Consider the following 14,305-nt stretch of genomic DNA (forward strand, 5'->3'; position numbering starts at 1 on the left):
CAGTTTGATGTGTGAAACAGGTCTCTCACCTGGGCCAGACAGTGGAAGTGCAGGTGGCAGTGGTGAGTGAGGAGAGAAAGCTAAGCCGTGAGAGCTCGGGAGGGGGTCTGGCACGAAGATGTATGCTTCTCTGTGGCACTCACGCAGGGGAGCTCAACGAGGGTTCTGTGTGCCAAGTTGAAATACAGGTTGAACGTCCCTAATCTGCAAATCTGCAAAATCCACATCTTTTTAAAAGTGTCTCGCTGATTACATGGCCAAAGACTGTCAGGCTGACACTCCATAAAAGTTTCAGATCTTAGAGAATTGAGGATTTTAGCTTGGTAGGAGTTAGGGAGGCACAGCCAGGGAACTTGATACAAATAGATCTCGAGATCCGAAACATTTCTGGTTCCAGGCATTTCCGATAAGGCACACGTAAAACCCATAATGGAGGAATTGTTTCTATTTGCATTTTTTTTTTTTTTTTTGTGGAGGGAGGGTGGCTCTTGGTGTATTTCAAGTTCTGAAACAGAAAATGGCGGAATTTTTCTCTCGACACTCTTATTTCTAGTTTCATCAACAGCTGCTTTTAGTGACAAATCTCTGTTGGCAAGTTTTATGCTGAGTCGCCTTCAGATTGAGTATGTCCATGCCATCATGGTCTTCCTCCTTTGAGTGACACCTTGCTGTCATATTCACCATCTTCCCATTTGGCTTATGTTCACGGAGAAAGAGAAGAGGGGACGTGTCCAAGATGTCCTTCCGACCCGGAGAGCAGAGTTCATCCGGAAGGGAGGCTGGGGGAGTTCCGATTGTAGTTTTTACCTTAGCTGGTCAGGCGCTGGAGTGGGGATGGGGGGATGGCTGTGGGGCGTTGTTCAATTTCACTGGGGAAGAGAGAGGCAAGCGCAAGAGTGTCCGTGGCCTGGTTTGGAGAGGGAGAGAATCGAATTTGCCATGTCTGGGGCCATCTGTGTCTCTTGCCTGTCAGCGCTGTGCTTTGGGATCTGGGCGATGATTTTGAAGTCTCTTAGCTACTGTAGCCCATCCAGAGCCATACTTGGCTCCGAGGAAACAAATGAGGTTTATCGTTCTGAGTCTCGAAGGGAGGCATTTCTTGTTTGCTCAGATGTGCTGAAAGCTTTTCCTTCTGTCTGATCCACCGCGGGAACAAAGCGAGGCATCTGGGAGATTAGCACAGATCTTCCGACTTCCTTCAGGAGGCTCTTCAGAGGGTGAAAGTCGATGATGAAAATTGAGTTGTACCTTGCGTATCCTCCAGGTCTGTACTTGCTGATCGATTCAGTCCCCCCACCACTGTGCCCCACCCTAGGTGTATGTGAGTGCCTTTTCTTTCCTTCCCATTCCCAGCAGGACCATGGTGTCCAGCCTTGTGTGCAACCATTTATTGGGCACTTCTATGAATATTGTTTTCTAGGAAAGATTTCTGAAGGTGGGCTCACTCGGTCCTTTTGGATGGATACTTGGGTAACACTTGAATCACACTGTGGCTTTGAAGGTTTTCCAGAGATTTGGTTGTTTACTTCTTTGCAAATTGTTTGAGTTGAAAGATGCACCAATTTAGACTTTAGCCATTCTTACAAGAGGGTATATTTAATGTCTGCACAATTTACTTAAAAAAAAAAAAAAAGGCCTTTTCCAGTATGCCCTTCCCATGAAACCCACCCAGTGCTGGAGACTCCAGCTGAGGAGCCCACATTCCTGAATCAAACAGGCAGGCTTCCTAGGCGCCCCGCAGGATTGCTGTCAGCTGTGTTTACCTCAGCTCCTCAGGAGGGAGCCTGCAGGGCATGTGACGTCTGAGCTTACCTCAGCACCCATGCCTAAGCCCAGCGTAAGGAGGGACCTCATGCAGACTTGTGTTGAGAGAGAGAAAAGCTCTCATTTAGTAAACTGGGCAAGATAAATAGACTTTGCTCACTGAGAATGAAGGTTTCTGCGACCCTAGAAATGAACCTTATTGATTCCATAATACTGTCACCTTTGCTTTGCCTCCTTTAAAGAGAAAAATGTGGTTGTTCCAGTGTTTCCCTGGCATGTATGAAGCCCTGGGTTCCACCCCAGCACCACATTTGCTAGGTGGGATGTTGTACGCTTGTAATCCCAGGATTTAGGAGGCACAGGTAGGAGAATCAGAAGTTCAGGGTCACCCTCGGTTACATAGTTAGGTATCCTGGGCTACATGAAACACTTTCTCAAAAAAAAAATTGTCCTTATAGATCCATAACATAGAGTTGACCATTTTAAGGGGCTGAAGAGATGGCTCAGTGGCTAAGGCATTTGCCTGCAAAGCCTAATGACTTGAGTTCAATTTCCCCAATATCCACATAAAGCCAGATGCACAGTGGCACATGCATCTGGAGTTTGTTTGCAGCGGCTGGAGCCCCGGCACACCCATTCTCTCTATCTACCTCCTTTCTCTGCTTGTAAATAAGGAAATAAATATATGCTTTCTAAAATTGACCACTTTAGCCATTTTTGAGTTGTACATTCACCATTCAGCTACAGAACATTTTCATCATCCCAGTGCCATGACTCCTTTTTTAACAAAAGACTATGCATTTTGAACCCAAACTTGGTGTGACTTTGTGGTCACCAAAGAGTTGTCAGCTCTGGCTGACCTTCCTGAAGGCATAGAGTTCAGGGCATCTGAAACATTTGGGGTATAAATAACACACAGCCTACCTAGCTTCTGTCATTTGCCCAAGGAATTCAAATTGATACCCAGCTGGTAGAAACCACTCGGCTTCAAGTGAAATCACTCTGTGACAGTCATTAGAAAAGGTGCTCTGCTTCCGCCTGCTTGGGACTTCCCAGGCCTCACTCAGCCCCAGGCCGGCAAAGCTGTGTGCTGTTCCCAGCCTGGATAGGCCACCGAGCAAGCACAAAGGAATTAGTGGTGTTTTGCTTCTAGCGTTTCACATGGTGTGGCTGCCATAAGTCACTTTGTGACTTCAGTGCCAGACGGAAGACACTTCATCCTTCCCAAAACAGGCTTGTTCCCCAGACTCTGCTGTCTCTGCAGAAGAGAGAGAGAGAGAAGAGAGTCTATCTGTCTGCTGAATCCCCAGTCTGGTTCTGTAGGACTTTGCACTGGCAGATGTTTGGGCAGAAGGTATGGATACACACCTGTAGAACCAACAGCAGGGAGGAGAACAAGATTAGAAGGGGAAAAACAATCTGGATGTGGTGGCATACACCTTTAATCCCAGCACTCAGGAGGCAGAGGTAGGAGGATCTCTGTGAGTTTGAGGCCACCCTGAGACTTCCAGGTCAACCTGGGCTGGAGTGGGACTCTACCTTGGGCGGGGGGGGGGGGGGGCGCGGGGGGAGGGAAAAGGCAGCAAGCCATGCACCTTCTCCAAAGTGCAAGTTCTTTTTTAAAAGTAATATGGGGTAGCCAGACTTGGTGGAACATGCCTATAATTCCAGTACTTAGAAGGTCAAGGCTAGATGATCATGAATGCAAGACTAGGCTGGGCTACATGGTAAGACCCTATCTTCAAAATAAAACAGAGAAATAAAAAGTTGTGCAGAGTACCATTGTCCCAGTCCCTTCATTTTCTCAACTGTTTCGGAAGATGACAAGCTAATGTCTTGCCCTCCCCCCCATATCAAAGATTCTTTCTGAATGTGGGCCACCCTCGCCCATCCCTGCCCTACCTTTTCTTCTGCTGAGGAATTTTAGTTCTGACCATCGTTGGTGTAGATCTCCAGAGACTGGAGAAAGCTGAGCAAAAACAAAACAGAACTCAGGACCTCACTGGATTGAGCCTGTCTGCTGTGAGCGCATTGGGCAGAGTCTTGACCAGGCAATGAACTCATTCTGCTAATTGTAATGAGCTTGAGGCTTCTAGCAGGTGACTGAGCACCTCAAACTGCAGCAGGCTTTGAAGGCCGCCTCCTAATAACCGTGGCTCACACTAACTGGTTTAGTGCGTTCTCATGGAGCAAAAGCAACCACCGCCTATTCTTTAGAAGAAAGCCAGGTTGGCTGTAGAAAAAAGACTTCTCTCTCATTTCTCACCTGTCTTCCAAATGGCAGAATGTTCTCTCTATTCAGCCCCTTGCAGTTGCTAAGAAACTGCCATTTTGGCTAAAGGGCAATTACACTTTGGTTTCAATTTAAAGACAGAACAGGCAAGGTTATCCATGCCTCTTCAGTGCATGGGTGTCAGAGAGCAGGGTACCTTCAGCTTCCAGAACTATCCTGGGGACTCAGTGTGATTTGAGTCATTTGCTTCCACAGAAAGTAACTTTCAACTGGTTCTTTGTGGCAAGCAAACTTTTGAGAAGGAAAACTCAAGAGATGGGGGTATGCTAGAAAACCAGAGGCTCTGGCCTTGATTAATTTATAGGTGTAATTTAAGAGTCTGGTCCTCCTCTGATCCCTGAGATGCCTGTTTACCGAGTTCCGTAGACACGAGGCCTCTCTGCTCCATGGACGTTTTTTATGGCCTTTGCTATGTCACAGCAAAAGCTGTAGATCTCTTATAAGCAAACATATCATTATGTCCAGAGGAGGACTGGCATGTTATAAAGTTTCAATGGTCAATTAACAAAGATTTATTCTTTGTCACTCAGATTTTTCCCCCCCTTGCTTCGTAATTACCTCTTGGAATGAAGCAGGCTGTTGTCGCTCTGCCCTCCTAGGCTGGGTTCTGGCTCCCATATACAGGAGCAGGGCTTAAGAGAGCCACTGTGAGTATTTAGATTCTCAGCAGCTGCGCTTTCTGCTAGAATGAAGTGGATACTTGAAGCACAGGGGAGAGAGAGAGAGAGAGAGAGAGAGAGAGAGAGAGAGAGAGAGAGAGAGAGAGAGAGAGAGGAGAGAGCGAGTGTGAGTGAGCAGGGAGGGAGTGTAGTTTTTTAAAGCACTCCAGTCTGTGTTTACTACACATTTATTTGGTAGGACTTCATTCCACCAGTGCAGCCAACTGTCCCATTGGCAAGGGCCGCACCCTTTGGATAGCTTTCCATTGTGTCTTAATTTGGAATTCACACCGAGCCTTCAGATTGCTTTGAAAGGCTCCCCTTCTGTCTGGGGTCCAAATGGCTGTCGGTAGGCGCCCTACACATCAGCATCTTAGCGGTTTGTAGGCTGCAGTCATGGCACAGAGGTGAGCTATTCTCCATTCAGCCTTCCTGTTTTCCATGGGCGCATTTCACTCGCCTGTGAAAGAGAAGAGTGTGTTTTGTGTAATGTCAGAGTTAAACACGCTGTAAGAGAAGTTGGCCTGACGTGGTCAATCCTGCCTGTTGGAGAAGATGGGATTTCGTTGTCCCATGGAAGAGCTGAGCCAGCACCAGGCTTTAGTCTCTCATCCAGAAATAATTCCTGGACTAATCCCTTTTATTCAACTTGCTGTGAAATGTTGCAGACCCAAGGGATTCTGGGGAGCAGGTGAGCTGTAGGGGGTGGTGTCCACTTATGTCCACTGGAAAGGCCACATGGGGGTCACCTACTCTGCCAGGCGTGCTTCCTCAACGGCCGTCTGTCTGTCTTGCTTTACCCCCACCTTTTCAGAGGTTAGGACAGGAGTCCACCTACTTTGGGATGCTGTGTGTGTATGGTGTTTATACATGCGTGCACGGATGCATGTGTCACATGTGCACTTGTATGAAGGTAAGAGGAGGGTACTTGGCATCCCCCAGCACCCTTCACCCTGCTCCTTCAATGGAGGGCTCTGGCCGAAGCTGGCACTTACACCATGTTCCCATTAGACTGGCTGACTGTGAGCCCCGGTGAGCCTCTTGAAGCGCCTTTGGCACTAGGGTTACCAGATGCAAAGTCTTGCTTGGACTTTTACAGGGTGCGAAGGGCAGAACTCAGTTCGTTGTCCTTGCACAGCAAATGCTTTTACTCTCTGAGCCATCTTTTATATGTCTTTTTTGAGTCAGAGCCTCACTGTGTAGCCCAGGCTAGCCTTTCATTTGTTCTCCTCTTTTTCTCGGCCTCCTTAGAGCCAGGGTCACAGGTGTGCATCACCACACCTGCCAATGGCTGCTGTTATGGGCCTGGTGACACCAGTGGCTGAGGGGGACTAGAAGAGGAGCCTGGTCCTGGCAGATGCCAGCATGCTGGGACTTTTTCCAAGACGTTCCAGGCCTCCTCCTCTGGCTTGTTTAAGGGCAGAGACTAAGGTTGCGAAGGAAATCAGAGCCTGATGTGGAGAAATGAAACATGAGGCCTACTGACTTTCTAAAAACATTTTAAATAACATTCTCTGAGGTTTCATTTTATACAGAATGCAGCTGTAATAAGTTTTGGAAGACGGTGTAAGGTTTCTATTACGGAGCAATCCTGCTTGCAATTTTAATGCCCAAAGTGAGAAAGAGCCAGGGTGTGTGTGTGGGGGGGGGGAGACAGGGTGGTTAAGAGGTTATTTTGTATAAGGTGAGAAAATTTGAAAAGATGAATTCAAGGCTGTAAGCTGTAACAGTCGGCGTGCAGTAATTTGCAAATACAATAACATGAAACCATCGCAAAGGTCTCTTTCTCTTTGAGTGAAAATAGCTCAGATGGCAGTGGAATAACTTAATAATGGCAGCTCAGCAGCACTTCGACCACAAGGAAAATAAGACTGCAGTTCTGGGCTGGGCCTTGCCAGGGTTGCCCAGTGACTGCTTCCCTGTGGAAGGCTGGCGTAGGCTGGAGATATCGCCGTCTGAAAGCGCTTGCTGTCTGTGGCATTGTTACTTGGTGTTATGCACAAGTGTCTGTTTGCAGGATAATTTACAAGTGTGTTTAAGAAAGAGGACTCACTATGAAATTCCATAGATCTGGCTCATAATCTTGGAGATTTTATGGCACTTTTGTTTCTAAGAAAAGACATTTTAGGCCCACCATCAATATTTATCTTACAAACACAGTTGTGTGTGTGTGAGTACAAAATTGCACAATGAAGGAAGAGAATGAACCATTACCTACACTCCCCTCTTCTGTGGAAAGGAGTTTACCTCCTTAATATTTGACAGGTACAAAGGAGCCTCCTTTGTGACCTTGGCTGGTAACATCTGGCCCAGAGGCAAGCCTCCATCCTGCCTTTACGTCTCCTGGTAGAAGGCCTGGCAATGGCGGAGGAGAAGACATGTCTAAGTGGACTTAACTCTGCCCGTCCCTCATGGATGGGGTCAGCTGGAATAAAGTACCTCAGCCACTGCTGTGGGCACACAGGTCCTCATCACCTGTCTGTGAGATAACATGCCAGCCACATGGTAAGAGTTCCCCCATGACGTCTGAAGAAGCCAAGCTTTGAGATGTTCTATTCACAAAAATCAGTAGCTGCTTCTGCCTGGTTCTTTGCTCGGCCTTACATGGATGACACTGGAGCAGATGGATGACTTCTTTGGAGCTCTGAAATCCTTATCTTTATTGTGTGGAAATCTAGGTGTCTGTGAACTGATGAGACATTCCAGAATAAAATGTGCTAAGGGTAACCACTAGTGCTCTTTTCTTTCTTTTCAGAAAGATTCTTAAGGGCCAGCAACGGGCTCGTGCAGTAAAATCGATTTGCACGTGGTTTGGCTCTTGTTCAAGAAATTCCGTTGAATGATAGTTTAATCTGAAAGGCCTCAATGTAGAAGGACTTAGATATCATTCTAATCTATCATTCTATCAGATCTGTCATTCTAACTTACTGCTTCCAGCACAGTACACAGGGATCCTGAGGCGTGTTCTGGGGACCTGGTTGTGTTGGGCTGGTGGGCCTATCTCTTCATTTCCCTTGACTATTTTTCAAGCTAGAGTGCTATCTGCACTTAGGGGAGGAAGAAGGAGTGGAGGATTGGCATATGTAAGCTTGTGGGCATAGAATTATACTTGTGAATGGACTGAAGACTGGGTTTTATGTAGCCACTAACAGCTACTGTGCAGGAAGATTCTCACAAATTTATAATTAAAGTGCTTCTGTGAGCAGATCACACACAACAGTCTGCATGCATCCTTTTTCCTTCCTTCCTTCCTTCCTTCCTTCCTTCCTTCCTTCCTTCCTTCCTTCCTTCCTTCCTTTCTCTTTATTTCTTTTTCTCTCTTTCTCCCTTCCTCCCTGTACCTTCTTCCTTTACTTTCTTTTGTCTTCCTTCCTTCCTTTCTAAGGCAGGGTCTCATTCTAGCCCAGGCTTGCCTCCATCAAACTTCCTTCCTCTTACCTCAGCTTCCCAAATGCTGGGATAAGGTGGGTGCCACACACCTAGCCAGTTTTCTCATTTACTCATTTATTCATCCATTCATTTTGCTGCTGTAGGAACACTTAATATGTGAGATACTGTCTCAGCAGAGTTTTAGGTGTATAAAACCTTATCAGTGAAGCATAGGTACAACAGATGCCTAGAATGTATTCATCCTGCTTGGCTAAGAGTTCTGCCTCCTGCACTGTGGCCCCAGCCAAATACTATTCTACTCTTTGAACATATGAAAGTAACTAATTTAGATTCCTCATATAAATGGAATCACGCAGTACTTGTCCTCATGGCTGTCCTGTATCACCCAGCATTATGTCTTCCAGGTCCATTCCCACTGTCGTTCATCACAAGATTTCCTTTTTCTTAAAGCTGAGTTGTTTTCCATTTTGTATAGTGACCATAGGTTTGATTTTATCCTTTATTCTATTGATGGACATTGAAGGTGTTGGTAAAATCAAAACCTTGGCTGTTGTCACTAGTGCTGGGATAGATATAGCATCACGAATCTTGATTTATGTTCCTTTAGGTATGTATCTAGGGGGCAGGGAAGTGGTTCAGTGGACAAATTGCTTTCTGCACAAGCGTGAACACCTGAGCTCAGATTCCCAGGCCCCATCTAGAAGCTGGACGCCATGGCAGGCTTCTGTCATCCCAGCATGCCGATAGCAAGGCCGAGACAGGAACATTGCCTAGAAGTTCACAGACCAGCTAGACTGGCAGACAGAGCGGAGAACAATGAGACACCCTGCCTCAGTCGAGGTGGATGGCAGGGACCAATGCCCAAAGTTGCCTGCTCACCTCCACACATGTGCTGTGGGACACAGCCATCCACATGCAAACGTACTAAATAAGTAAAGAAATGTAAGTGGGGATTGCCAGATCACATGATCTGTCTGGCCTTGTTTTCTTAAGGTTTTCATATTGACTCTACCATTTTGTAATCCTACCAATCAATCAATACGTCCTTGATGTGTTCGTGTTACCTTTTAAAAGTCAATCGTTCTGACAGGCATGAGGTGACAGCTCATTGTGTTTTTGACTGGCATTTTCCTGATGGTGACAGGTGCTGAGCATCTTCTCACACATCTGTTGGCCACATGTATGTCTTCTTTGGAGAAATATCTCTTATAGCACTTAGCCCATTTTGAATCAGGTATCACCACAGTTGCTTTATGTTGCTGGGATGAGCCACTTAACCAAAAGCTTCTGATGATAGCAAAGGGTTTACTTCTGCTTACAGTCTCAAGGGGCAGTTTGTGAAAGCATGCAGAGCAGAGGTTGAGCGCCATGCCTTGTCACCGTGGCTTGGAGGTAGCAGGAAGAGTGGGCAAGCGGAGTTAGAGCAAGGGGAGCTTGTGTTGCCAGGGCCCCCCAAAGTGACACACCTCTTTCAGCAAGGCTCTGCCTCTCAAAGGTACGAGCAGTTGGAGATTGAGTGTGAAGCTCCGTCGCAAACACATGAGGCCACGGGGGTGCATTTCACATGCAAAGCACCAGGGGTATCTACTTAGTTCTTGAAGGACCTCCGTATAGTTGTTAGCATGCCTTGATCTGGTCGGTGCAGAGATCACCTCTCAACTGGAGAGGAACTTTTCCAGACAGAAGACAAGAAGGGAGGGGGGGGACTCTGTTGAGAACCTAATGGCTGAAAGGGGATCGAGGAGGGGGGAGGGAGAGAAAAGGGGGGCTAGAACTGAATGGTGAGCATAGCGCCCCTTCTTTGGAACCTCCTCTGAGACTGTAAAACTGAGCCCAGATTTGGGGGCGGGCACCCCACTGTGTATCTTTGGTGCTCTGTCTAAATAAGCAAGGCATGTCCACCTGAGGTCTACGCCCGGCACACAGTGACTCTTCGTGACTTACCGCATGAATGGGTGACTAAAGAACCAATGAGTAGAATCAGTTCTGTGAAAAAGAAAAGAATCAAGCAGTTGGTTTAAACATCACCTGGGCCTTTATTTTCTAGTTTTCTGTTTTTAAACAAGGGACAAAAATCTTACCAGAGCATCTTAGAAATGAATTCAAGAGACAGCCCCTTTCAGCGTTCTGGATGACTTTGAAGTTTGCCTGGTCACTTACCGGTAAAGCTCAGCTTATGGTGAAAGTGAATTTGGAGGTCATCTTCCTCCCAGCTTGTCTTTTAGAGTGTCAAAACCTTTTCTCTTATTCATGAAGTAACCAATAGCTTTGGGCTATAAGTTCTTTTCTGGGTTTTTTATTTTATTTTTATTTTTTTGCTTTTTCGAGGTAGGGTCTCACTCTAGCCCAGGTGGACCTGGAATTCACTATGTAGTATCAGGGCAGCTTTGAGCTCACGGCGATCCACCTACCTCTGCCTCCAGAATGCTAGGATTAAAGGCGTGTGCCACCATGCCCTTCTTACTTTTCGGGTTTTTATAATAAGTATCTTTTTTTTTTTTTTAAACAAGGGATGTATGTGCTCCAGCATTCTGCTTTGAAGTTGTTTGTGTTGTGCATGGGGCCCCATGTTATTCCAGAGGAGTCAGCGAGCAGACGGGAGAGGGGAGGCCTTTTTGGCTTGAGTTCCCCAGCAGCCTTCTGGACAATACAACTTCTTTATTGCTCTCTCCCACCCCATTCTTCTCTTTCTCCATCAGAGCGATCTCCACACCGGCCCATCCTCCAGGCTGGGCTACCTGCAAACACTTCTACGGTGGTTGGAGGAGATGTGGAGTTTGTCTGCAAAGTTTACAGCGACGCCCAGCCCCACATCCAGTGGATCAAACACGTTGAAAAGAACGGCAGTAAATATGGACCCGATGGGCTGCCTTACCTCAAAGTCCTGAAGGTGAGAACTTTCTGAATCCCCAGGGGCCTGCTGCTGGAGTCCCCTTGGGGAGTTTGGCCAGGCTCTTGATTGCCTGTTAGATTTCCGAGATGGCCAGCAGAGTATGTTGAGGAATGAGCGGGCATTGTTCTTGCTAATGTGGGAGCTGTGGGGTAGAGGAAGACCCGCTCAATAGAGTTGGCATAGCTCAGCCGTTTATCAGCCCTGGGGTTTACATAAGCTATGGCAGGAGAGTCTAACCTGCAGATCTTTACAAGGGGGATTGTGGTGCTATTTAATGGGGTGTGCGCAGAGTAAATGGGATTGGCTACCTACAAAAAAAAGGAATGCTGCAGGTACTATTGCTAATGTTAATTATTCTGATATTGTTTTCTACTGATACAACGTTAGAATCAAATTTTGGTAGCCACCTTTTGAAAATAATTTGGCTTTTCTTTTTCAATAACGTCCACCATAATGCATTCTCATGTAGGGTCCCCACAGTAAATTTTGGGGCATGTTTCTGCACCCATGAAATAATGGATGTGGAAACTTCCTCTCTCTGTGTATTTCTCTCTCTCTCTCTTCAGGGTCCCATTTTCATAGCATGGTTGGTTTTTAGGGTTAGCTCTCTCTTCAGGACGGTGACAGCATGTGGCAGCTCAGTCTCTACTGCTTGCCCAGCTTACTGCTGGCAGTGCCACCTACGCTGAGTAGCTCCTAGAAGACGTCCTTGAAAAGACCTCTTCCCATTGCACTACCAATGGCTAACTAAGAACTCTCAGCCAATGAAGTGTTCTCTTTAGCCAACCATATTTAAGATTCAAAGTGTTGGAGAAAGGTATCCATTCCCGAGGACCACTTAGCCATCCCACCCTTTCCACCTGCTCCAACAGGTCGTTTCCGTTCCCCTCCACTTGACTTATTTTGTTCCTCCTCGGCCCATGGCTCTTTAGGCGTAATGGACAGAGGTGGTTTTCTTGCACTGTGGTGGTGGTGGGACCATAGACGGCACAAGTCCTTCCTGGTTGCCCGTTATATTGTTCTCCTATGTCTGTTCTAGCACTCGGGGATAAATAGTTCCAATGCAGAAGTGCTGGCTCTGTTCAATGTGACTGAGGCGGATGCTGGGGAATATATATGTAAGGTCTCCAATTATATAGGGCAGGCTAACCAGTCTGCCTGGCTCACAGTCCTGCCCAAACAGCAAGGTAACAACATTTTTGTGTTTGTTTAAAAAAAAAAAAAAAACAACAAAAAACTGGATATAGAAGCTGAAAAGACTTGGTGCTTTGGGAGGCTGCAGGTAGCTTCTAGAAAATAACTCTTGTGGTCTTGGTATATTTATAATGATCTCTCTCTTTGGTGATGCGGCTGGTATGATACCAGCAGCCATGGAAAAATGTCCCACAGTGTTCCAAGTGCTTGCTCGAAACTTCTGGTAAAGATTACCCTTCACCCGTCCCCAGTTTTAAAGTCATTCTTTCTGGTCTGTCTTGTTTGGGCTGCAGGCTTGCCATGGCCACCGTACTTGAGTTTCATGTAAAACTCATGCTTATGTGCCTGTTCAAATTGTAACATTCACATATTAACAGCAGTCCCATTACTTTCTACCCCAGGTGTTTTAAGAGAAATAGCAGTGTGATTTAATTTGTCCAACAAAGTATCTTTTAAATTGTATTTATTTATTGCCCCATAGTTGATCCTATTCCATACTCGGGGATAGTACATCACACCTCATGGATGTACCCCCAGATGGTACAGGGGGCAGAAGGTTGCACTGCCTCGTTTATCAGGAGTCCCGGTCAGATGTTTACATCTGCAGCGTGTTCATTTGATCACATGACAGTTTGGAAGGAAGAAACATCCTTCTGTCAAGAAGGGAGCCTGCAGCCAACAGGACCAGATCCCAAATTAGCCCTCGGTGCCCTGAACTTTGGAGAAATTCCCCTCAAATCCAAATCAAAGCCAAAGCCAAGAGAATGGACCTGTGGGCTGATTTTTCCATGTGTTTGATTGCATGCATGTCTAGGTGGTGACGTCGGTGTGGTGACGGGCCTGCAGAGGTGAGCTGGCCAGTGTCGTTCAATGTCTCTCGGTTGTGGGCTTTGTGGATGGGCTGCAGTCGGAATCTCCTGATGGCCAGCACCCCTGGAGCCGCTGGTGCGAGGCCTCGTGGTTCCAAGGCCCCCTCCACAATCATTCCTGTGTCGTCTAGCCTTTTTCTTGCTTCCTTTGTTTTCTAGGCTGCCGGTGTTAACACCACGGACAAAGAGATTGAGGTTCTCTATATTCGGAATGTAACTTTTGAGGATGCTGGGGAGTATACGTGCTTGGCGGGTAATTCTATTGGGATATCCTTTCACTCTGCATGGTTGACAGTCCTTCCAGGTATCTACTGTTCTTCCTCTCCGTGGGTTTTTTCCCTTTCCTTGGTTGATTGCTATAAAATTAACACAGCTTCTGTTCTCAGAAATGGCCCCTCTGATTCTTGCATAAAGATGCAAAAAAAAAAAAAGGAAAAAGGTTCAAAATGATCCCCCGGGGATCAGAAAGTTGCCTCAGAAAATTCACTTACGAGGAGATCCCATACTTGCATTTATGATCAAGTAAAATTTTACCCTTAGAACCCAAAGGGAATCTTACATTTTTTTTAGGGAGTCATTGAGCCAATGAACAAATTAACCCATCCCCCCTTGCTCTTAAGAAAAGAGTCAAAATTACTTTGCCAAATTCAAAGTAAATTTTTTTCCCCCTTCAAATTCCATTTTACTGAAATCCCATATGTGGTTTAATTCCCTTAGTTCCACTTTGCCTACATCTCATTCAGATGTGAAGAGATACGTATGGATTGGGGTGCCTGCCCAGGGGAAAAGCCCCTCTGAACATGGGTGTGCAGAAGCAGTGTGTTTCTACCTTGGGAACTGGGTGGCTTGTTTGTTGCATGCTGCGATAGAGCGACTGTCAGTTGGCTTTCACTACAAAGCATGTCCATGCCATCTTGGGCTCGATGTTATTTCCGCCCTGCAGAGAAATACACATCACTGGAGCCCGATGCCTAAGCATTGCTGCTGTCTAAGCCTAACCGATGTGTCTGATCTGTTGCTTTGCGAAGTGCTGTCCTCTGGTGGGTTGCCTGTCGTTTCCTTTGGAAGACCACATGGACAGTGGTTTTGCTAGCTCATGATATTGCATTGCAGTTATTAGTTCCTCATTTTAGAGCACCATGCTTACCTGCATGCTGGTTTTTGTATCTCGTAAATTGTAAACCAAGCGTTCCGTCTCGTGCTGTGCTGCTGATAGTTTTGACTATCTTGCAAGTAATTTTTT

General features: G+C 46.4%; 1 protein-coding gene across 11 annotated transcripts in view; it reads left to right on the plus strand.

The window, feature by feature from the left end:
• Positions 1–14,305, plus strand: part of Fgfr2 (fibroblast growth factor receptor 2) — a 125,091-nt gene that overhangs the window by 69,839 nt on the left and 40,947 nt on the right. For 5 of the 11 annotated variants that reach the window (XM_045145108.1, XM_045145066.1, XM_004659282.2 and 2 more), the window contains 2 exons: positions 10,806–10,996; positions 12,039–12,186. In XM_045145108.1, the coding sequence (XP_045001043.1) occupies positions 10,806–10,996; positions 12,039–12,186 (339 nt within the window). Of the gene's footprint in view, positions 1–10,805; positions 10,997–12,038; positions 12,187–13,221; positions 13,367–14,305 lie in introns of all 11 variants that reach the window. The other 6 variants (XM_045145073.1, XM_004659283.2, XM_045145117.1 and 3 more) reach the window with 2 other exon arrangements.

Source organism: Jaculus jaculus, chromosome 1, assembly GCF_020740685.1.
Source record: "Jaculus jaculus isolate mJacJac1 chromosome 1, mJacJac1.mat.Y.cur, whole genome shotgun sequence".
NCBI lineage: Eukaryota > Metazoa > Chordata > Mammalia > Rodentia > Dipodidae > Jaculus > Jaculus jaculus.